At 34.3% G+C, this 26464-nt stretch overlaps 1 protein-coding gene across 22 annotated transcripts in view; it reads right to left on the bottom strand.

Annotated features, from left to right (window-relative positions):
* The window catches only part of AHI1 (Abelson helper integration site 1), a 219174-nt gene that overhangs the window by 141721 nt on the left and 50989 nt on the right, over positions 1-26464 (bottom strand). For all 22 annotated transcript variants that reach the window (XM_067701993.1, XM_067701992.1, XM_067701996.1 and 19 more), the window contains 6 exons: positions 23875-24104; positions 22180-22286; positions 19504-19622; positions 17051-17181; positions 15388-15528; positions 3568-3764 (listed from right to left, as the gene is read on the bottom strand). In XM_067701993.1, coding sequence (XP_067558094.1) covers positions 3568-3764; positions 15388-15528; positions 17051-17181; positions 19504-19622; positions 22180-22286; positions 23875-24104 — 925 coding nt within the window. The remainder of the gene's footprint in view (positions 1-3567; positions 3765-15387; positions 15529-17050; positions 17182-19503; positions 19623-22179; positions 22287-23874; positions 24105-26464) is intronic.

The following is a 26464-nucleotide window of genomic DNA, read 5'->3' as shown; positions in this document are numbered from 1 at the left end:
TAATTTACTTCGGAGGAAATCTAATAGTAAACACTTCTGAGGAGTAAAGGATATGACTGGAGGAGCTACAAAAGGGGACTGCCTACAACTCATAGGATAAGGCCAAGAAAAAGTCACTTTTGAAAAAGAAATTAGTCAAAGGCAACACAAAATAGATGACTTGTAAATTTGCTGCTAGGGAGACACAAATAATATTCTAGTCCAATTAAGGTTGTTAACCAGCATATATCATCAGCCTAGTACAGCACTAGGAAAAAATGGTAACAATCAATGTGGAGTTTAGAAAAAAAGAACTGAAAAAGAAGAGTGTCCTTTTTTTTTAATCTGAAATTTCTAAGGGACATAGACTACATCTAAAGGATATCAGTCATTTCAATCACTAAAAGGAGACAATAAAACTGACTGTGGGCATGAGATTCTGATTGCCTGGACTGAATCTCAGCTCCAATGTTTCCATCTGTGTGACCTTGGCAATATTGCTTGACCTCTGTAAGCCTCAACATCATCTTCTGTAAAATGGGGATAATACTAGCATCCACATTATAGGATGGTTTTGAGGATTAAATACAGTGAACACGTAGAACACTTAGCACAGTACCAGGAATTCATTATGTCAGTTTCTACTCATAATTAAACAGATGTTAATCATCACCAATTATTATACGGTGATATCTCCTGTGGGGTAGAGAAAATTAATCTTTTTTTTTTTCAAAATTGGCATAAAACATTTAAAAACCCATTCAATCCCTATTCCTATGACTCTGCTTAACAATCAGCTCTGTGATCACTGACCCAGATATCACGTTAATTTTTAAAAGGGCAAGTGGTCTTGAGTGCTCAAGCAGCTGGAGAGGTATACCTTCCATTATAAGATGTTTAAGTTTATAAATCAACTTTTTGTGGAACTCTTTACTATTACCAGGTACCCCAGATTCTGAGCAGCTCTGGATACACTAATAAGACCAAATTTCTGGGTTTGAAACCTTAGAAAGAGTTGTGTCACTGCTCTCAAGATACTGTCTACCTGTGAGGTCTTATCTGGATTGCAGAGCCTTTTAGGTATTGCTGCAGTAGTAGCACAAAGTCGGCTCTGTTAAGTACGAAACAGTTAAAAGAGTTTTATTATGAGTAAACGATAAAGCTACCAAGAACGGAAAATTGTCTATTTATGGCATCCTTTTCTCATTCATGAGTAAACACCTATGAAATACCTGAGGAACTGAATTTATTATGCAATTCACACACACACAAATCACACCCTAAACTTGAACTGTATTTTATCAGAAAAGCATTCCTTTTGTGGTTACAAAGAAAGGAGTATCTCCAGGGATACAGTCTTCTACAATATAGAAGTAATATAGTCTTCTCTATTAGACTTCTACATAGAAGACCAGTGACAGAGTCTTTTAGACTAAGTAACAAACCTAACAGGAAAAGGAATTTAGGGTCTACCAAAACACAGCTCAGGAAACAAGAGAAAAGGCATTGTGACAAAAGGTGAGAATCCAGTCAACCTAAATGCTTGCAAAACATAAAAAGAATGGAGCTTCCGTGGGAACAAAGATGACATTTTGTTTTGATTCCCATATATGCTACATACATTCTCAGAGAAAACACACTGCAGATAGCATTTGAAAAAAAAGTTCAGAGAATTCTCTTAACACGGGAAATATATGGTTTTTCAAAAACCACAGCAAATAGACAAAGCTTTCATTTCCAAAGGCAGCCTCAATCTACCACAATCCCAAAGCATAATTTTTAAAAGGAAAAGTTTAGTAAAAGCTAAATAAATCAATGATTCTATGAGAAACAAGTTTTTCTCTTATAATAAATTATCAATTTACTTTCCCCTTGCCTTTGGTTTCATATCTTAAAAAATATTTTTCTGATTTTATTTTTCTTTTACATCTACTTTCCTTTCATTTATCTGAGGATGACAGCTATAAAAAATGATGCAGGAGAAAAGCTACAAGCCCAAGGTGATTCCAGGATGTTAAGTTTCACAGTGTAAAGACTGACAGATTGTAGGAAACTTGTGTTTATATATCTATCTGTGAGTTGCTCTTTAGTCTGTAGATGAAATCATCTTGCAATGCAAGGCTTTAGACATGGGCCATTTTTTTTCCTAGCGAATAAATATTTTTCTCTAATTTTTAGAACTCCATTTATCTATTCATACTTCCTTTTAAAATCTGGAACACATTCATTATTCAATTATTTTAAAATGTTAAAATATAAAGTCTTACAACACTGAAATATTAATTTATAGTCATATTATTCTAAAATTTATACTGATAAATATAAAAAAATTTCCCCCATATTCCAACTAAAGCTGAACCCGTTGTCTGAGTGATCTGCACTCTTGTATACCCCACACTCTCTAACTTTCTGAAGAAAGGAAAGGAGAGAGGAAGAAAGTACAGTCAGAACTAAAAGATGTCTCACTGTAGTTCCTCCTATATTGGGTTTAAAACTGGTCAATATCCCTATCAAAGGAGGAGGGGAAAGGATGATATTTATTAAATGCCAGGCACTGTGCCACAAGGTGGAACACAACAAGCCCACAAAGTCTCTCTCTTCAAGGTGCTCAGGCTAATTCTCACTAAAAGAACTATTAGGGTCAAAGAGCCTAAGTATTTTTGTTTGTTTGTTTGTTTGTTTGTTTTTTTGCGGTACGCGGGCCTCTCACTGTTGTGGCCTCTCCCGTTGCGGAGCACAGGTTCCGGACGCGCAGGCTCAGCGGCCATGGCTCACGGGCCCAGCCGCTCCGGGGCATGTGGGACCTTCCCGGACCAGGGCACGAACCCGCGTCCCCTGCATCGGCAGGCGGACTCTCAACCACTGCGCCACCAGGGAAGCCCAAGCCTAAGTATTTTTAAGGATGTTCAAGCTTCTCAATACATTTTACCACTTATCTTTGAGAAACACTGTATAGTAATTTACCACCAACAGAATACCACACGACTTTTAATCAAGCATCCTCCTCCTGATTTTCATCATCTCTTTTCCAGTTTTACAGGCAATATCTGGTTTCTGTGGCACTACTTTTCTCTGAAGTGAGACAGAACTTTAAAATACGCTTATGAGACATTTGTACCTACTCTTTTTGAAAGTACATGTTTATTTCTTTTATCCATTTCTTTGTTGAAGTCTCACTATTTTCTTTATTTTTTAGTTCTTGCATATTAAGAAGGCTGTTCCATTTATATATTTTGTGTAGACATTTTCCCAGGTTGGTATTTGCTGTGTGTGCGTGTCTGCATGTTGTATATATGCATATACACACATATACACACATATATTTTAAAATAGAGAAACAAGTCCTGGGCTGATCTTTACAGAGATATCAAGACAGAAAAGCCTAATAGATTATCCTACGTTCAGTTTGTTTACTGCAGTTAAGTGATTTTAGAACAAGTACCAGAAAGGAACTATAAATGTATAAGAAAGCCTAGATTTAAGTAACTACTTCGTTCAGTTAATATTTATTGGCATGGCAATGGAAAACAGAACTGAAATGGTTTTAAAGTTTCCAACTTCTCAACTGCATAAAGTAAGTAAACATACTGTGACAGAATCGATCCTCTGTTTCACTTGCTGCATCTTCATTGAAGAATTTTCAGTGTGGACATAGTCATCAATCTGAAAAGAGCCCTGATGAGGCAGTCTAGGGCAGATGAATAAAGCATCTTGATTTTGGTGTATTCCAGGTAATGGAAAGGTTCCATTGTAGCGTTTGAACATTTCAGCCTCCTGCTGGGCAACTGGAAAAATTAGTCCATAATTAGTTCAAATCATCACAGCAAAAGCATAATGAAATAATTAAGCTATGAAATTGTAGCATTAAAGGAATGATCAGAAAGTACATAATACATTTTAAATACTGGGTAATAATAATACAACATGATGAACAAAATGTGAAATTATTAAATACTGTAAACCATAAAAAAGGAAATATAATAATTTCATAGATAACTTCATGTCAGGTAGTATAATTGAGCCTTGAAGGCCATGCAGTATCTTGGTCTGGTAAACATAACAAATTGGAAGGGGATTCTAACTTTGAAGAGATGCATACAGAAAACACAATATAAAAAAATCAAAGGCATAATATAATAAAGAAAACACAAAAACAATAATTATTCACAAACCCATTTCCTTAAAACAACTGTTTTCGTATCTTCATACCTCTATCTTTATTCATATATACATTTTATGTAAGATATCATAGTGTAAACACAATTGAACAGTTTTTCAATTTAAATGTAAGTTTTTGCATATTTCTACAACTATGTAATTACCATTTATAAATGCTTTACAATGTCTCATCTAAGGAAGCGCCATAGTTTATTTATGTATTCTCCTATTGCTAAATATTTACAATGCTTTCTGTTTTCCCTCATTATAGGCTATGCGTAAGTACTTTCATAATTTATTTTTTAAAAGAATCCTTTCTTTGGATTTAATACCCCAGAGTGGAATAGATGGCTCAAAGGGTGAATGTTTTTGATGATGATGATGACGATGACAACAAGGGTATTAGCACCTGTATTGTACTTTATGATGTTTAGGATGCTTTCACATACATGATCTCATTTGATCATTTAAATAAATGAATTTGAAAATTTTTAAATGCCTGTAAGTACAAAGGAGAACAAATAAAAAGTAATCATTTAAAATAGTATTTTCTTGATTATACAATTATATAATTTAAAAATCCATAAAAGAAAAAATTGACAATTTTGGACTTCAAAAAAATTTCAAACGTCTGTTCTTTCAAACTCTTAAGACAATTAGAAGAAAAGCCAAAGGCTGGGAGAAATATTTGCAAATCATATACCTAATAGAGCATCACTTGTATATAAGAAACCTAAGTCTCAAAATTCAATAATCAGAAAGCAAACAAGCCAGTTTTACAAGTGGGCAAGAGATCTGAACACATGATTCAGTGAAGAAGATACATGGATGGTAAATAAGCACATGAAAAGGTGCTTAACATCATTAGTCATTAACGATAAGCAAATTAAAACCACAATGAAATAGCACAGCATACCTATTACAAGGGCTAAAATTTAAAAGACTGGCCATTTCAAATTTAGCAAGGATACGGAGATACTGAAATACAGACTAGTGGTGGGAAGGTTAAGCAGCACAACCACTTTAGAAAACAGTCTGGAAGCTTCTTAAACATATGTCTGCGCTGGGATCCAGCTCTTCTATTTTTAGGTATTTATTCAAGAGAAATAAAAGCATATGTTTATACAAACACTTGTAAATGAATATTCACAGCATCTTTATTTGTAATAGCTAAAAACTGGATAAAACCCAAATGCCCATCAACAGGTGAATGGAAAAACAAACTGTGATATATCAATACAATAAAATAATACTCAGAAATAAAAAGGAACTATTGATAAACTTGAAAACACAGATTAACTTCAAAGTAATTATGAGTGAAAGAAGACAGATCAAAAAAAGTACGTGGTATATACTGTTGCACTCATATACAATTCTAGGGAATGAAAATTAATTAATTCATAGTGTTTGTCTGGCAGGAGGGGGAGGTAGGGACAGATGACCAAGGAGTACAAAGTAACTCTGGGGGATGATGGATGTGTTCATTATCTTGACTGAGGTGATAGTCTCACAAGTATATAAATATGTCTTATCAGGGTGTACAGTTAAAATATATGCAGTTTATTATATGTCAATTATACCTCAATAAAACTGCTCACAAAAAAGTGATAGGAGTTAATATTCAAAGAGTCCCCATAAAATCAATTAAAAATGAATAATCCAACAGAAAAATGGGCAAATGACCATTACAGAAAATTCACAAAAAGGAGAACTATATATTCAACTTCACTACTAATTAAGGAAGAAATAAGAGGAAAAAGGCAAATTAGAAAGTGATGTTTCTTTTATTGCTTGTTCAACTATCCCACTGTACCTCAAGATATTTGTTCCCACGGAACAAACTGAGTAAGTGTAGCCAGATGTGTACTGAAGTGTTCCTTAAAATACTGAAAAACATTTAATAGTGGAATTATGCAACAACAGTCGTTTAAATTATGGTGTATTCATTTAAAGAAAGAGAATTCAGCCACTAAAATTATGTACAGATGTATAATTATCATGTTAGAAAATTGTTCATAATATATTATTAATTGGAAGAAAAACATTTATAAAGCAATAAAATGAATATACAAAATGATGATCACTTTCTTTTTTAGTTACCAACCTTGGTTTCATGAAGCATGAATTTGAAAGAGCGCCTACAAAAAAATTTAGGTCTCTGATCTTTATATTCATGTACTACTTCATTCACATGTTCTAAGTGAAGAACAGCTCAATGATAACTGGGGCTCTCTCCCTGCAGACCTTGATGGTGGTAAGAACCAGGGGATGTAATTGAGGGAGAAGACCTGCTTACAGCCCACCCTTGCTGTGATGCAGGTTCCTTAGTACCAATTACTGTTTTCAGATGGAAGTGTAGCTGTGTCTACACTTAGATTTTTGTGGGTTTGACTACTATTTTTCAGTATATAGTTTGGACTTTTCATAGCACTCAGAACATTTATTTACCTCAAATAAAAGATAGTTTAAAGAACAAAGAGAAACTTTGAAGCTGTAAAAGAAGAGTGCTCAATGGACTGGAGGTTTAACTTTAGTAGATGGGTCAGCGATGAATGAATCAACACATAAAAATCCCGTTCCATGATCTTTGCCTGATTTGCTTTTCAAAATTGTCCTCTTAACATTTCATTGGTTTTTGCTACTATGAATGGAAAGTAAAACTGGGTTTAATTATTTAATGGCATTTTCTGACTCCCTATGTTTTTGTACTTGCCAGATACACAACTACAATTTCACCTCAAGCCCTGAGTGGGTGAGTATGCGTTAGAAGCACAGAGGCTGATATAAGCAACAGTTGTAAGGGACAGTAGGATTTGGGTATTTACCTTACTCTTTTTGCCAAACTGTATTTTCTAAGTTTTATGCTGTGCTAAACATGTATTATTTTCCTTTTTTAAAAAAGGAATTTATTTAACTAGTAAAAAATAACCAAAGGCAATTGCCTGCATATTTATCTGTTTATTTTTTCAGGCATTAAGGATGCCTTTCAGAAAAGATTAAAATGGCCTAAACGGATGCAGATGACAAAAACAAACCCCAAACAATTATGAATACTTGTTTCTGTTGTCTAAAGGGAATTTTCTATACGAAAGCCATCTGACTGGATTTCAAGGAGGCAAATTAACACCCTACTTTACCTTTAGCACCTCTAGTTCTGTGAAGACAGCCATAAAAAAAATCTGCAGAAATATTCATAAAGACCTAGCTTCTCAGATACCACAAACTACAAACAAGCTGCGATCAAGGTCTTGCATTCTTTCCCTTCCCCAGCCCTCCACAAATACCTATTTGTGTAAGACTATACAGATTATTTCCCTGTAAAATAGGTTAAAATAGATGATTTCTGAAACTCCTTCAAGCTCTATGCTTCTAACAGTTCAAAGGTTTCTAAATCATTTTCATAGAGGCCATGGTTAGAGAATGATGTTGCAATTAGGTAACTGTATTTCTTCACTTAGTCATTTTCTCTTCCTTGTACTAATTTAACTTTGTATGTTTAAAACTTAGCTCTAATCTAATACGTTTAAAACTCACAATTTTAAGTCTCATCCCTATCCTTTCATGACTCTTAGAGGAGTGCACTAGAGCAGCCTCTGGGAATACAAAAACACTGCCCCGCTCTTGGGGGGTCTGAATTTTTGGAGGTCAACAAGAAATTACTGCTATGTGCTAAGTGGTACAGCAGAGCAATGGACATGGTGCTGAGAACACAGAGGTGGCAACTACATTTGCTTAAAGGAAATGCAATTTCCTTTCCTTCCTATATCCATCAAAATACTTCTAAATTTACCTACTATCACCTGTAATTTGGGATTCTAGACTTTACACAATTAAAAAAATTCTTAAAGTGTTTTCATAACTGACCCTCTTCCTTGATTTATATAGTAAGTTCTGTGCTTCTGTGTATGTTCTGGCCTTAAACAATTATAAAAAAATAATGTGGTTTTCCTCAGGAGATCTTTATCTTTATAGGAGGAAGAATGGAGGAAATAAGATATTTCAATTCTGTGCCCTTTGCATTTGAAAATAATACAAGGTTTGTTATTATTAAAACCTATGTGTACTTATATTATTGACTTTATAATAAAGTACAACTAAAAATTGGCATGGTCTTTTTCTTACACTATATTAACAGTAATATTTCTTTGTGGTTCAACATTTAATACCTTTGGTCAAGATCTGCTATTACACATACCCCTGTTACTGTGTATAGTCATCTTACTGGATACCTACTTTACTTATCAACATTTCTATTTCTAATTATAATATGATTACTGTAAGCTGGTAGGTCTACTGCTCTAGTTTCCTAGCATTCAGCAGTTATGCAGCATCCTCCTTCTCTTCCTCTCACACTTGCGGTGTGAAGAGAATCTCTGTGGTCTGAATGTTGTGTTCCCCTAAAATTCCTATGTTGGAGTCCTAACCCCCACGGTGCTGGTATTAGGAGGTGGGGCCTTTGGGAGGTGATTAGGTCATGAGAGCAGAGCCCTCATGAAAGGGATTAGTGCTCTTATAAAAAAGACCCCAATAAGGTCTTTAGCTGTACCATGTGAGGGTACAGCTAAAGGTGCTGTTTATGAACCAGAAAGTGAGCTTTCATTGGACAAAGAGTCAGTGCTTTGATTTTGGACTTCCCAGACTTCAAAACTGTGAGAAAGAAATGTCTGTTGTTTATGAGCCATCTAGTCTCTGGTATTCTGTTATAGCAGTCCAAACTGACTAAGACAAGAATGTTCAAGGGCTTATAATTTTTTACTGTATTTCACTGGGCCTGACTTGTTCCTGCTTCAGTGAATCTTAAGAAACTGCGTCAATGGATCAAAGAAGTTCTACTGAGTAATACTTCAATTCTAGTAGCCTGAGTGTATTTCAGGGCCTGTTCATAATCTTGTATTTCTTTTTTTTTTTTTTTTTTTGTGTGTGTGTGTGTGTTATGTGGGCCTCTCTCGTTGCGGAGCACAGGCTCCGGACGTGCTGGCTCAGGGCGTGCTGACGTCCATGGCTTATGGGCCATGTGGGATCTTCCCGGACCGGGGCACGAACCCGTGTCCCCTGCATCGGCAGGTGGACTCTCAACCACTGCGCCACCAGGGAAGCCCCATAATCTTGTATTTCTTGAAATATTTTATGTCATGTAGAACTTATAAAGTGTCACCAATAAAACTTCAAAAAGCTATACAAGAAAGTGTAAAAGACTCATGTCTCATAGCCAACCAAATGGAAGAGGGTCTACCATCATTCAGCAAATCTGTTAGTTGAACATCAAAAATATAATAAACTATCTCCAAATCCCCTGGAGCACATGCATTGTAGTTTTGTTGGTTTCCTATTCCATTATCAATCATCACACATCACGCTATTCAACTGAAAGTGTGGGACATATATACTGCTACAGAAAATAGCTAGCATTTCCCTACCGCAGCCTGCTTCATATATCTATGCTCCGTGCCTTGCTTTCTAGTTTCATTTTATCCTTTGATAAAACACTGAGGTAAAATAGAACAGGTATTATTTTAATTTTTCAGGTGAAAGAACAGATCCAGAAATGATAAAATTTTTGACCAGGGTCAAATAGAAGGTGATGGCATTTTGTCTAGGACCAAAATGCTCTAATTCCTACTTCAGTCTTTCCCTCCACACTGTTGTCTATTTGGAACTGTACCATTTTTTCTTTTTGGGGGCACTGTATTTTTTTTTAATTAATTAATTAATTTTTGGCTGTGTTGGGTCTTTGTTGCTGTGCGCAGGCTTTCCCCAGTTGCAGTGAGTGGGGGCCACTCTTCATTGCGGTGCACATGCTCCAGGTGTGTGTGCTTCAGCAGCTGTGGCACGTAGGCTCAGCAGTTGTGGCTCACGGGCTTCAGAGAGCAGCCTCAGTAGTTGTGGCATACGGGCTTAGTTGCTCCACTGCACGTGGGATCCTCCCGGACCAGGGCTCGAACTCGTGTCCCCTGCATTGGCAGGCGGATTCCCAACCACTGTGCCACCAAGTAAGTCCCCTGGGGGCACTTTAAAAAGCACCAATGTAAGCATAAGAAAATGCCTGGATGAGGAATTCAGGGCTCTGGTTTGTGCTCAAAGGCATTAAGTTGACTATGTTTTCCATACGTCCTGAATCCTTGAATGACATAAGCTTTCAATGAGAGTATCCCTCATGTGTGGAATATTAAAACAGATGCTTCAGGATATAACCAAGAAATAGGTAGCTTCAGTATGTCTTAAAATTTGGCATTTCTATCTCAATTTCTCCTACTAAGCTAATAATAGATATCTAAAACTCTAACCTACAATCAGTTATATATGTTACTGCTTAGTCTTATCCAAGTATGAGGATTACAACATCTGAGTTTGCTTTTGAATCAGTCATAATTAGTACTTCAAGAACACCATTAAATTATAGAGACAACTACAGATGTTAAATTTATTTCAACTAGATATTACCTTACTGCAAAAATATTGTAAAAGTAGTTACATTAAAATTTGATATTACATAAAGAAAAATCATATTTTGGACTATATTGAGAATATAATGGCTTAACGCATTATAATTACCGCCAACATTTGTAAAGGAGTGAACAATTAATAATGATACTAGACAACCAAAGCTCCTTTTACTCTTAAGGGGTCTTCCTAAATATTAAAATTGAAAACAAACACTACATTTCACCACAGGTATATTTGGCTACCTTCTTAAGTTACTTCATGAAATAGGAAATGCAAAGACTAAACAAGTAGCTGTGGCAGACAGCTTAATGTTTTAAGAGCGTGGGCTCTGGAGTCAGACAGCCTGGCAAGTGTTGTCATTTTACCAATTGTGTGACCTCAGGCAAATTACTTCATGCTCCCTGTGCCTCAGTTTCATCTGCAAAATGGGGATAATAATGGCAACTGTCTTGTGGGGATTTGGGAGAACTGTATGAGAAAATGCATGTAAAATACTCATGAGAGTACGGGATACTTAATAAATAAACAAATAAATGCTTGATAGCATAAATACTTGATAAATATTACCTACTACTACTACCACTATCATTATTAGCCCCAAATTTACTAACGGATCATGCCTTTCATTCTATATTTTTATAAAATGTAAGGGGAAAATGCTATTCTATGGGATTTTAAATCCTTATTTCAAGTATTTATTGCACATCAGTAATATAACAGGTAGGATGTTAGACATAGGGCCTTGTAAACACCATGGGCTTTTTGTTACTGAGCAAGTTATATAGGAATGTAAAGGTATATATTGCCCTGAATTCTGGTAAAACATGTCACAATGTGAAAAATAAACCTATCAGCAATGACGATGCAGCTGATCATTAATAAATATGAGTTCTATAAATAAAATCATGTTTAGTGTCAATGGTAGACTGCTTTTCAGTTTAACTAAAATTCTCCCAGAGGTTTAATTAACTACTTAGGAAGCACAAAAGATTGGAAAAGAGCATGGTTCTGATTCCTGGGTTTCACAGCACTGTTCAACTTGGCACACAATAAATGCCCAATGAAGATTTGTTTTACCTAAAACACTATGACTGAAAAGCACTCCAGAGTTAATACTGATTCACAGGAGATACTGCCACCTAGTGAAAAATTAGGCTCATTACCTGGGATTACCGTATAATGCTGAGAACTTCCCAAATTAAGACTTGATCCTGCTTAAAATACTACATGTATATTCAATATGTGCCAGTATTCAGACTAGGTACCAGTAATAAAAAGACAAATAAACCTCCAACTCTGCTTCCCACAAAGTATAGACAATATAAAGAAACTGCATACTCCACAGAGAGGCATAAAATAAATAGTTTTGTAGAAAAAAAAAGTTTGCATATTACACAATCAAAAGCTAATATTTCAGGAAATCTGCTAAAAAGGCAGTTTAGTGTAGCAAATGAGAGCATGGACTCCAAGTCCAGCCTGTATGGATCCAAGTCCTGGCTCCCATAATGGGAATAATTATAATACCTATCTCATAAGATTATTGTGAAACTTTAAAAAATATGGGTAAAGTGCTTAAAATAGTACCAGGAACATGGAAAATGCTTTGTAAGTATTAGACATAATTATCATTACATGTAGAACAGGATCCTAGAGATTGATTAATAACAGAACATTAATTGCTGAAGTCTAGCTTCATACATTTAATTCATTAGAAGCCGTTTCTCTGACTAGTACTCTGTTATTATGGGAATCCTAAAAGTACATTATTTGTGGTACACTGTGACTAAATTTTGTATTACTAGATGATTAACCCTTTCAACATCAGGCAAATAAAACTGCCTTCTGAAAGTAAAAATCATATTTCTTACCAAAAAAAGCAAAAAGTCAGTAGAATGAAAGACCCAAAAGACCACAACCTGAACACATGCTTAACAGGGAAAGACGCTTGCTGACTCTTCACAGATTTTGCTAGAACTGAAAGATGGATGATACATTTAGCTACCACTGTGGTCTCATTCACAGCTTATTTAACTGATAAAAAAAAATGAGCTTCCTCCATTTTCCTTAAAAATTGCCTAAATGTATCAGCTGCTCTGATAAATACTATCTAAAAAATCATGTAACTGTTTTGTATCTTTCAAATTTTTTACCATTAAAACATTTATGTAAAACTACTTATAAACTTTATTTTCAGACAAGAAAGTGTGAGCAAAGTAGTCCTGTGTTAAAAGATAAATAAAATATAAGGCAAAGGTATAATAGGTCAGTAATAAATGTTATAATTTTCATTGAAAAAGTTTAAAGCCTTCATGATTCTGGCCTGTATCTAATGAGCAAAATATTTTAGAGTCTGAAACAACTTTTCATTTTTTCATGGTTATATACCATTCACAAGAACTGTGCTAAATCTTGGACTGCTTGAGATCACATAACTTTTTCCTAAACTGCTTCTTTTTAAAAACAGGCAGCAAAGAGTTGGGAAAATGTGTTGAAACATTTTGAGTTTTGTTTGTAAAGGTGTGTTAGTATATCAAAAATTGTGTTCGAAATACACTGCACAAAATATTTTTATTTAATATGTGTATTAACTGAACGTTTAAATTTCTAAAACACTCATGGAAATCCCTCATTTACATTAAGATACTGTGGACATAACATAATGTTCTTAACTTTATGCATTTATTTTCTAATACAACTGACCTAGAAAGGTACACACTCTAATAAATAAAAGGAAAGGGCTGACCAACAGAAAGAGTGAAAGAAAGGGAAAAAAACCTTTTTTTCCATTTCATTCCACACAGAGAGGCTCATCAGCATATTAAAACATAAGTTCCCATAGAGTCAAGTGTATACAGGTTGGATGAGCACGGTAACAACCCACTTTATCTTTTTTGTTTGTTTTAGTATAGTGCGTATCAACTTACAAAGTACTTTCCCAGTCCCTGTCTCATAGCACCCTCGCAAAAAAATCTTAGGTAGGACAGATATTAGTAGTTGTAGGACCATTTACTAGATAGGGAAATGGAGCTTCAGGAAGGCAAGAGGCTTGTGCAAGGCCACTAAAGAAACAGAACTGAGCCTAAAACTAAATGTTTTTGAACTCCTGAACACTTGGCTCTTTCTACTTATGCTTCTAGAATGGACTTCTTAGTCTAAATGTCTATTGTCACAAAACCAAATGGACAAACCTAACTGGTCTAATCTACTGATGAACTTCTATCAAAGACAAAAAATAAACTAAAGAAAAAAGATGAGACTGGAGCTTTCAACTGCAGTTTGTAGTGAAAATTTCAAAAGCCTAAAAAGCAAAATAGAAATTCAATGAAAACTGTGGTGAAACTTCTGAAGAGTTTGAGGAAATTAATTGAGTGCCTATTTCCTATATAACAGTTCCCATTACAAAGTAAATAGGTATAACTCTTCTTTCTGTGAAGATTTAAAGTGTATAAAAGAGAGACCTGTTTCAGGACATATGTTTGAACTAGACAACAAACTTGGACACTGGATGATTTGAGAAATCCACTTGTCTTTTCCCATAGTCAGGCAGTGTTTACTTTTGCTAAATTTGTTTGTAATAGTAAGTGGTATTGTGTTGTTTAACAATTCCACCATCAGTAATACTGTTCTGTAAATCTGAATATGTGTCAGAGAAATTTATTATTTATTCTTTGTAAAATTCTTTAAAACAGGATAAATCTCAATTTTACACATTATTTTCTTATATAATTCACCTGTAAAGGCATAATAAAATCCATACTATGATCAAGAACTTCAGGTTTAGAGCTTAACTCAATTGCCCAACACTTAGCACTTATCACAAACATTAACCAATTCACACTGTATTAATGCAGTAAGCTTAACCACTTGCATTCCATTAACTTAAAACACTCTGTCTAGATAGTTCCACAGCAATGTTACCTGTATACATATTTGCATATTTATGCATTTATGACGTTGTGTGAAAGCCATCTTAGCTTAGCAAAAACAGTGAATGATATCATAAACAAAACAGAGAGTAATAAAAACCATTTATTTTTGTACAATAATTAATATATGAAAAAATGGAACTGCAATTTTGAGAGTGTCAGCACTATCAATACCATGCAGAACACTGAAATCCTAATTTCAGGACAAAAATTAAAGAAATATATGAAAAATAGCATAAATCCAGATAATTCTAATAATGCCATACTATTTCTGAAAAATGTGTCCAAAGTCTTTATTTCCTTATTATTTTCCAAATTTATAGAATAGTGTAATTTTACTGTAGAAAAAGACGTTAGATTTCTAATTCCAGATCTCATTTTCATTGACGCTTGATTTTTTTGCCTTCTTTTATGTTAAGAAACTCTCAAAATTACAACTTATTTAAACTATATGCTTTAGTAAAAAAGAAAAACAAATAGGAAATTAACTCAATATTCAACTAAAAACATTACAAATCCATATTTCCTAAATGTTATTTATCTTTTAATTTAGACATATTCCCAAATAATTTTTAGGTGAATTTTATTTATTTAAATTGATTTACAAAGGAAGTGATGACTACCTTTCTGTGATTACAACGTAAGAGCACAACCATTATGTGTACTTTTGATATTTAAACTCCATAATAATAGTGCTCATGGAAAAATAAAATGTTATAATAATAATATGATCTTTTTAAGTTGCTTGGCTTTCATAGTATATTCAAGAGACCTTTGTTAATACAAAGGATGACAGTTTTCACAGAGTTCATAATTTCCGGTTCAGTCTAAATGTAAAGGTTACTCTAAATATTCTCCTCTTATCAAGTGGTGGACTTACCATGGAAATCATAAATATATAGAAGAATTGGCTCATTCTGCCCAAACGCACAAAATGCAACCATATTTTCAAGTGGATGATAAGCAATATCTCGAATGGGTGACTTGAATGGCAGGTCAGAATACATTGCTACTTGTTCTCCTAAATAAGAAAAGACATTCAATAATTTGTACCATCTCAGATACTTCTCATTAGAAGATTATTCTGTAGCTTATTAAAAAAGATTTATAGTAAGTAATGATAAAGCTCACGTTATTTATATGAACACCTTAAAAACTTATAAATATTTGAGTACCACTATATTAAATAATTATCTTTATTTTTCATTCTGTTGGCCCTCCTTTTTCTACTTCTCAGTCCAACCTCTCCACGGAGGTATTCAAGGCATGAAATAAAGACAAAGAGCTTGGAAGTAGAGAGACCTGACTCTGAGATCTGACAGAGCTGAGCAAATGACAACTAACAAAGAACTCCAGGGAGAACTAGGGGAGGAATGTCAGGATTAAAACTAAAGACACTCTGGTTGGCAGAGGTTTAGTGAGGAATTAATTTTTTCTATATTTCTTCCAGAGGCTGTTTGACGTACCATCTGCTTTAAAGATGCATATGATTATTAATGACTAAAAGAGGCCTACAGCAGAAGTTTAAGTTTGAAAATCAGAACTCAAAAAGCAAAGAATCCAGTTCCACGGATTGCTGGGGAAAAGAGATTTATGAACACTTCTGAACTGATGCTGAAGTATCAAAATATAGTAAGAAAAAAGAAAAACTATAAGTGAACTGACTAGTCAAAAACGCCTAAAGGGAAAGATGAAGAAAATAAAAAGCTGAAGTCAAATACTGCTCCTTAAAGAAATTTTAAAGTAACTTTTATAAAATTCTTTCTACTGCTAAAAAAAAATGTTTATGTAGTTTTGGCTTTTCTTTTAAAAAGCAAGGTGAAGCACAAATGAATTGCCCAATATAATAGCTTATGTTATTCAAAAAAAAACTGAATTACAGGGCTTCCCTGGTGGCGCAGTGGTTGAGAGTCCGCCTGCCGATGCAGGGGACACAGGTTCGTGCCCTGGTCCGGAAGGATCCCACATGCCGTGGAGCGGCTGGGCTCATGAGCCATGGCCGCTGAACCTGCGCGTCCGGAGCCTGTGCTCCGCAACGGGAGAGGCTACAACAGTGAGAGGCCCACGTACCACAAAAAAAAAAAAGAACAACAAACAAACCTGAATTACAGTAAAATTGCTATTAAGTTTCAGACATCCAAAACTGACAGAAGTATGTTTGTTTCTAATAAAAATGTAGATGGTTAACCATTTGTATACCTAGTTGTACTCTAAATTCAGTTTATAATACTGTGTTTTGTATTACAGTCATCATTAAACACTTCTCTAAGTTCAACAATATCTCATTACCAGCAAGGAAAGAATACATCTTGAATTACAATGTGAAATTCTAAATCCATGAAGATATCAAAACCATAAAGAACAGAATTTAATATAAATTTAGACTGCAGCTGAATTCCATTATCAGCTTTCCAATTTTGAAAAACGTAACTGAGAACCTGAAATCAGAATTTCCTTGAAAATTACACCATAAAATTGTAGTTTTTATACTTCATCAAAAACAAAACAAAACAAATGTTTAAGTTCGATGAAATATTATTTACCTGTTTCTGGGTTCCAAACATATACTATACCATCCTCACTTCCAGCAAAGAGAAAAGTCCCACATGGTGTCAAAGTACTGTGAATCTTCTCTCGATAATTTGCTGCACCTACAAATTTCCTTGCTGCTAATCTAGGAATCAAAAAGATTTTACAAATGAAACCTGTCTTACCCATTTAAAAGACTGGTGGTAGGAAAACTGTTAAATACTTCATTTGCATTTAACAAACAACTTGTGAGAATCTGTTATGCAGGATACATTCTATGATGGATGCAGAATAAAGAAGAGATAATCCCAGAGCTCAGGGAGCTTATAATTTAGCAGGAGAGAGAAGAAATGCATTAAAGTAAAATAGAAAGTGGATGTGGAAAGTGCCACAAAAGAACAGAAGGAGTACTTTTCAGATTTGGATAGGAGAGATGATTTCTAGCTATGGAGCAAAAGACTACTTTGGAAGTAGCATTTGTATTGGTTACTAAAAAATGAACAGAATTTTTATATTCTTATATTTTCTCCATGTGAAATACTTGATCATTGCAGAAGTATTAGACAAAACATTATTGAATCATCTATTAAATATGGTATATAATCTTCCAGGCTTTTTAACTTATGAATAATAACAGCTAACACTGTTTTAGTGCTTATTATGTGCCAGGTAGGTACTATTATCATCCCTGGTTTACAGAGAAGATATTACATATACGGCTCTGTTATCTGCTTTTTTCAGTCAACAATGAGTCATGAATAATGGCCACCATGTCAGAAAATAAAGATTACGCGTTATCATTTTAATAGGCATATACTATACCATTGTCTAAATGTATCTTAAGAAATTTTCTATCGTTGGATAACACTTAGGATGTTTCCAGCTTTCCCCTACCATGAATATGATTTCTGTGAACAACCTTGTGTATATATATATATTTTTGCACTGCCTCATAATTATTTTCTTAACATAAATAACTAAACCTAAGGTTACTGGGTCAAACACTTCTGCTATGTCTGTTAATGTTTTAAGTACTTTAAATGTATAAACTAGTTTATCCCTCACAAAACACTTATGAGGATGGCATATTATTTCTTCCATTTGAGTGATGAGGAAAGAGAGACACAGGAAGATTAATCAGCTAGTAAGGGGTGGAACAGGCAGTATTTGACTGTAAGCAGTTTTCTTCTAGAGCCCAAGCATGATCATAGGCTGAATACTATACTGCTTAAAAAGAGAACAACCAAACTCTGCAGGCCTGGTCTTCTAAAGTCTGGCTCTAATTTCTGTTGGATTCTCTCTCAGCATTCCTTAGCAAGAAACCCATGCTCATACAGACTAACTCACTCTGCCCTGAATACAGCTTCTATTATTCTACCTCCAAACTTTATTCCAGGCTTTTCATGTTTTCCACCCTAGTGAGGACGCTGCCATCTTGTCTAAATTCTACCCATCCTTCAAGATTGAGCTCAAAGACCAGTCTTGCCACAGAGCCTTTAACAGAAGACTATATTATAGCTATCAGCTTTACCGTTGCCATGAAAAATACAATCCTTTTATTATGTATTTATACTCATTAAAAATACTTATTGAGTACTTGCTATCTGTTAGGTATGACGTGGGTACGATGTATAGAAAAAAAGAATAAGCAGATTCCAGTCCTTGAAGATCTCACAATGTAGCCTAAGTGTTTTGTATGTTATTTTGGAGGTAGTACAACTAGATTATAAATTCCTGATGAACAAATTCTGCTTATCATTCTCCTACAGCACCCATGCCAGTGTCTCAAACAGTTCTACATAAACACTGAAGGGCTTAATGGTTAGCCCTAAAGTGATGATTGCAGAATAAACTAACCTGGATTACCACATTTGCCTTCCTAAATACAATAATGAAATTTAATAAAATAGCTTTCTCTCATTTGTTTTACAGGAACTTTTAACGGCAAAACCAAAGCACACCAGAAGTCCATGCTGGTTTTCCTAGAACTCTGCTTCTGCCTTTTACATTAAAAATATCTCTTTTCATTTGCCTCTTTTAGAAACAAAACAAAAAGGAAAAACAAGGATGTATGAATCAAAAGCCCTCTCATTCAGGCATGATAGATCATAATACTATGTTAAACCAATATCATAAAGATAAAAGATATGTGGTGGCAGTAGTTTCTTTTTTTTTATTGTGAAAATAAAAAACAGTAGACTACATCTCAGCCTACGAACTATTCACATTTTGGGTCAGATAATTGTTGCAGAGGCCTGTCTCATGCACTGCAGGATGCTCAGTGATATCTCTGGTCTCTATCCACCAGATACCAGAATAAACATTCAAAAGTGTTTCTAGACACTGCCAGAGGTCCCCTGAGGGACAAAATTCTCTAGTTGAGAACCACAGCTGCACTTTATAAATATGAATTAAATCATTACTTATTCTATGAGCACTTAACCTGCAAATACTGAAATATACTTACATTCGGAGATCCATAATTCTCAAAGTACTGTCTTTGGTATGAATTAACAAACGTTTTCCATTGGGATGAACCTCCAAGTAACTTACTGGAATCCCCTTAAACTCACTCTCTTTAATTTCCTAAAATGATTTTAAAAAAGATTATAAAATATTACCACTGTAAAGTTTGTCTAAAGTTAAGCCCTTTTAAGTGTACAAATTTAATTTTAAGATGTCATTTTCAATTGCACAATACAGGATGTTTAAAAATTGTTAGCAAAATTATTCCAAGTAACTTCAGGTTAAGGACGAAAATAAAGCTGCTAAAATGTATTTTTTGGTTGTTATGTAACACCATATTTAATTAGTGTTTTTGTAGTATATTCCCAAACAAGAAGCACTTTCTACAAACACATCTTCTAACACTACACTGTTTATCATCAGATAAGAAACTTTCCAATTTTTATAAATTCAAAATTAAGTATAGAATTAGCTCTCAAGTTCTATTTCAGTCTCAGATTATTTCTTCATACATCTATTTCCACTTGTCCTGAAAAAGGTAAATTATCAGCATCTTATTCTGAAATAATTTAGTTTAGATTGTAATTTTTTTTTTTGATACTTAAGGCAGCTAAATCTTCTACTTATAGAAGAAGACTATAAACAGACCTGATTAATGATGTCAAGAAAGACACAAACACTGAAGAAGAATCTGCCTGAACAAGCCGTGTATAAGGACAATTTCCAAAGGTTCTTGTTTCGATTACCAGGAGAAAGAAAAAAACTGCAAATGCAAAACTGCTTAAACTAAAGTCTAAAGAGTCAAGAGAGGGTCTGCTTTAACCTGTAGGCAGAATTCTGAATTAGCCTTCTTCTCCCTCGAGGACCCCTTATTATTCTTGCTCGCTTCTCTTAGAGGGTCTCCTCTTCAGAGGTGGGTTGGCACCAGCTGAGGTGGGGTACAAACTGCTACAATCCTAGTATCAGCAGCTGAGCCCCTCCTACTGCCATTTGGTGCTAAAACCTGCTGTCAGCTTTTTACAAGTTACAGAATAAAGTCAAATACTGATACCATAGATGGGGATTTTACTGAGCCCAACTACAATGATTTGGAGGTGGAGATGCACTGCTGAAGGTGTGAGCAATTGGAGCAACACTTACACAGATGCAAATGTGCAAAATCAAAACCAAGGCTGCATAACAAGTTAAGTGTTAGGTACAGGTTTGAGAAAGCTGCTGGTAGCTTCAGTGTTTGTAGTATCTGTTAATGAGTTCCTTCATATTTTTATCATATTCATGCTCAAGCCCTAGTTCTAAAGACCACGCCCTATACCAAGGAGTGTGTGCAACAGCACATGGACACCTCATCTTAAGGGACAGATGTGTATAACCCAGCATCCTTCCCCCCACTGTTGGTTGAAGAGAACCACGTAAGAAATCGCAGTTTCCCATCTGTCCTAGGACATAAGCTACTAAAAAGACATCCCAGCTCATTTCCTAACTTTCTATTTTCAACTGTCTCAAGTAACCACCAGGAGGCAGATTTCCAAGGTATATTTGCCTTTTGGTTACTATATTGAGGTAAAGAAACACATGATTTTTAATACAAATAATAGACTCTGCATTGTAGACTCAAATGATTAGAAATGGTGCCTTTGGAGCCTTGCCAATCCTTTAGGTATCAATATATAAGTAATTAGAAAGTTCTTTTCGAAGTGTGTGAAATTAGGCTACAACATGAATCCCAAGCCATCATTCATTAATCTGACAGACTAGATGAGAATGACTAAAAATAGAATAGACTGGTTTTTAAACAGATCTGACAGACTCAACAGATTTAACTAAAGTTCCTGGAAATTCTTTTTCATGTAGAATGTCTTTTTTTCAAACAGGGACAATTATAATCTATTAGGAAGAAGAACAAAACCGAAGAACACAGGTATAGCATATAAGACAAAAATTATATCAATACATATAAAAACAACTCAGGTTTAATGATTCATTTTGTATTTTTAACTTAAACATGCTAAATATACACCAACAAAGTTGCTTGGTATACAAGCCATCTTTAAAACACTCTGCTTCAAAAATGAGATCATTCATTTGTTTCTGCCAATTTAGTATATTTCAAATGAAACAATTACTGTGATTAAATGATAGGCCCTCTCATACTTATATAATCTTGATCACACAATTTTGAGGGATAGCACTGTTAACAAAACCTTGAGCACAGTGTTTTTAGTGATGTTATTAGACCAAGAAAAAAATAATATGAATAGCAGAAAATATAAGTTATTATGTACAGATGGTGATATAACATATACCTCATTTTGCATAAATTTCAGTAATGGATCCCTGAATACCATAGGGCAAATTAGGGCTCCAAATAAGAAACAAAAGCCTGGCCAAAATGAAGAAAATTTCACTACGTCACTATATTATCAATTAGCCATCAGGAAGACATGATAATTGACTTCTCAGGGACTGAGAAAAACTTAATTTCTTTGAAAAGAACGAATGGAATGTCCTGACATCTTTTTTTTTTTAACATCTTTATTGGAGTATAATTGCTTTACAATGGTGTGTTAGTTTCTGCTTTATAACAAAGTGAATCTGTCCTGACATCTTAAAGTCATGTGGTTCAATTTTTTTCCCCCATTTCTTTAATTAAATCCCCAAATATGAAATGGTTCTATACCTTATTTACACTCCAGTGACGCACTGAGTGTTGCACATCATTAACTTTGACATACGTACTCCAAACAACAATCACCCCTGTGCAGTCTCCTGAATACATGTGATGACCTATTTAAAAAAATAAAATTACTTACATATAAATGTCACACAGAGGTTGAAACAAATATTATGAAATTGGGAAAACACATCCCAATAAAACAAAGAATTGAAGGGCTAGTAAAAGGCATTACAGTTTTTAAAAAGTCCAAAAGGCAGTCAGATCCCAACTATCTTTAAATGAATTCTTCACCCTTTTGAATTATTTTTGATGATTTATTTCCCTTTGTCACCTACCTGAATTTGAATACAAAAGGAAATGAGCATCTCAGTTTATGTGTACGTGGCTCAAATTCCAAAGCTAAACAAATTATTTGAAATATCCAATATGATCTGTATTGCTCACCTTCATTAACCTATATAATCTATTTTATATTCCTGGAAAAACACCTATACTCTAATATATACTGTTAGCATAATACCTGAGACCTGGTAGGAACTCAATAAATGACCAGGGAATGAATAAAATAATAAATAACAGGTGCTTCAGTTCAGCATCAATTTCTTAGAGTCAAACCATCTTACAGTTGAATGGGACCTCAGAGATCATCAGATTCAACTGCATAACCCGTCAGGAATATCTTACAAACCATTATGAACAGATGGTTGTTCAGCAACTGTGAATGTAATATTTTACACAAAAGTAGCTTATTCAACTGATGAAATGCTCTGTATATTAGAATGTTCTTTCTAATTTTGAGCAAAGAAAATCTGTTTCTTGCAGCTTTGGCCCTACTTCTACCTACAGAGCGACGTAGAAGGACTTCTCTTTTTTCCACATCTTAACCAAATATTTGAAGAAATTCTTCATCTCTCTTTTATGAGCTACTTCTATTATGACAGAATTTTCAGACGCCTTTCTATCCTTGGTTGACCTTTCCTGAATGTGTTCCTACTTATAAACATCCTTATGGTTGAACGGAGTACATTAGCAGTATTATCATCTTGATCTGGATCCCATACCAATTTATTATAGCTATACACACCTAGTATCTGAAATAATAGAAAAGGTGACTATTTAATAATGAATTTCTTTATTATTCCAGCTGACAAAATAACCTATATTTTATGTCCTTTAAACACTATCCTTAATACTCATATTCTAAGATTAAACCTTTAAATAATTGCAAATCTCCCTTCTATATGTTTCTGTACTTAAAAAAAAATCCTGTTGCTACATTTAAAATATATTTTTTCAATATTCCTCTGGGATTTCCACCCCCCATCTTCCTCATTTTTACCCTTTACATAAAACGGCCCTTTAAAAAACCTACTAAGGGAATAATCACCAATCCAATGAAATATATTTTGCAATTTGGAACAGGACTGGTTGTTACAGCAAAGATTAGTTGAATCAAAATGTTTAGAAATTTATTGACTTCAAAATTAACTAACAATTCCCTCAGTGCCAAATTTATACCAAGGTCTATCATATGATCTTCAAAATATGCATAAATCTAAATATGCACAAACATATTTAATTTTATCTGATACATAAAGTCACCCTCAAGCTTAAATAATTATTATCCTAGTGAAACAGAAAATTTTTCAAAATTCTTCATGTAACTAGCCTTCAACTGGCATATATTCTTGGACATACCTTCAATATCAAAACAGAGAGAGTTGATAAAACTCTTGTGAGTGTCAAACTGTCGGATTAATATGGCAGGATCCTCTCTCATATCAACTTTCCATATACGTATCACAGAATCATAGCATCCTGTAACCACCAGCTCTTTTACAGCTGGGTGGAATTTAGCCGTGTAAACAAAAGAAGGATGAGGTAAAACTCTGAAAGTATTTGTATTGTTTATTTCATTTTTCCATATCCTGGAAAAGGATAAAAAAGTTACATATTGCTTCTGAAAGGCAGACATTTCTCTAAGAACCAATATGAGCAATGGACTTTATAAAAGTAAGCAAGTGACAACAACCAATGGTAAATTTTGTAACAGTAAAAATAATGTGATGACATTATATGATAGCCAGAGTTCTTTCAGTTTGACAAAGCTACTTCTTATAGTTATTTTCAAGCATAATGGTTAATTCCTCTACTAATTGTAATCTATACTGTAAAATGAAAAAACTGTACTTGTATATGTCTGTACTTTTTAAACCTACCTATTTTTGGCATTGAGTAAACACATTGGATAGTTGGTAAAATACTGCATTTAATACAATATAAGTAAAAAACAAAACAGAGGGAGAAATTTCAATGATTTCCCATTTAGGCTGTGTATATTGTTTTTCCAAAGTGCTTACAGTTGAGGGTTTAGAGAAAAGGGTACTCTATTAACTTTATATTTGTAATTTCAAAGCATAGACAATGAACATAAACATCTCAAAGACTTAGAAGGCACATTGAAATTACTATATAAATACTTGAGTAAAATAACATTAAAATCATTACAATATTTTATAGAAAACAGGCTATCATCGAGCACTCACTTTATGTTTAATACTCTTGTTATCTCTTCCTTTATATAATAGGTGATTTGAAAGAAATTAATATTGTTATTGCTACAGTCTTGACAAGAGTAAACTCTAAGAGTTAGATACTCTGCAAGTCAATATGCAAAAATAGGCAAAATCTAGGAACAAACAGGTGCTTTGTGAGTGTGAAGCACTCGATTTTTAAAAATTTAAGTTATCAGAATTAGAAGAATTTATTAATTTTTTAACATGGGGATTTATAGTTCATCCTTTTAATTACTGTCTAAGAACTGAAGCAAATTAAGTCTTTTTCAAAATTATCTATAAAAAAATACAGTTGTTATTCAAGAATAACATTCTATAAGTTTTCTCAGCAGCTGCTTAAAATACAGGATATGATCTTTAATTACTAAGAATTCAACCTAATAAATGAAGGAAGTGAAAGAACATGTTTTCAAGTAAAAGTAAAGCATGTGTGTCACTGCATAAACATTTTTACCACAGTGATACTTTCAATGAACATATGTAACATGAAATATAGTACGGATAGAAAGAACAAAATCACTAATTTGGAGGGAATATTAAGGAGGATGCTAAAAGATAAAAACTTCAGTGGCCTGCTAATAAATCTTAGCAGCATTATCTGAAATACTATACAACAAGAAGAAATGAAGCAACTGTACCTTAAAAACAGCTCAATATAATTAGAACAGACACAATATCTTAAAATAAAAACGAAGCATTTTACATAAAAGCGGAATCGGTACCAATGATGGCTTTCATCACCCAAGCAATGGTAGAATCCAAGATCAAAAGAAATGTATTAATGGGTTTGTGAAAAAAAATCAGATTGACCGTAGACAGAGAAGAACAGTGATATACAAATCTGTAAAGACCAGATGAACACAAACAAAAATTATCAGAATTAGGAAAGAAAAAAGACATTCCAAAGTTAAAACAGTATGTGTGAAGAGAGGGCAGAGTGGGGCCTTATGGGTCTATCTGGGAGCCATTACACATGCATAAGTCTTTCTGATTATATTAGGAGCTGCTGAACTGTAGTGTTCTCAAATTATACTGAAGATAACTAAAGACGGAGATTTAGGTTAAGCCCATCTGGCAGAGAGCTAACCAGTGGAAAACAGTTACTCAGGAGACACTAACAATAAAAGGTGACAGTGACCCCAGAAGATAACAGAGGACCTGGGCAGAAACCCGAACTCCTGCCACTTCTGAGCATTAGCAACTCTGGTTCTCTTCCTTTTGACTTTAGCTCATTCAGTGTAAGTATTCTTCACCTCTTTCAAAAACCCCACTGCCTTTTTTGTTCTAGCCACAGCGTTTCTCTCTTCACTCAGTTAATCCTTCACAACAGTATTTTTAGGATGTAAAGAGTCCTAAATTAGTATCAACTTCCAAGCTACATAAAGAAAAAAATATCCTTTACTACAATATATGCTGTGCGAGGAAACCCAAGTTGACTTCAAGAAATGGTAAAATCTGAGCTGGGTTTTAAACGATGACTAGGAGCCCACCCTGGCTTACAAAAGGCATTTAGACGTGTGTTGAGTGAATGAGTTGGGCAGGAAGGGGAGGAGAAGGGCATGTCAGCATAGGAAGAGCCCACAGGTAACATGGAGATGCCAAAGAAGATAAGATGCTAAAGATATTTCAAAAGATTGTGTGGGTGAGGCAGAGGGTACATGGGAAGTGCACAAGGGACGACAGAAGGTCAATGAGGGTCATGCCTGTCATGC

The sequence above is a fragment of the Pseudorca crassidens genome, chromosome 13 (assembly GCF_039906515.1).
Source record: "Pseudorca crassidens isolate mPseCra1 chromosome 13, mPseCra1.hap1, whole genome shotgun sequence".
Lineage (NCBI taxonomy): Eukaryota > Metazoa > Chordata > Mammalia > Artiodactyla > Delphinidae > Pseudorca > Pseudorca crassidens.
Note: the sequence above shows the minus strand (reverse complement) of the source record. Positions and strands in the feature narration are given on the sequence as shown.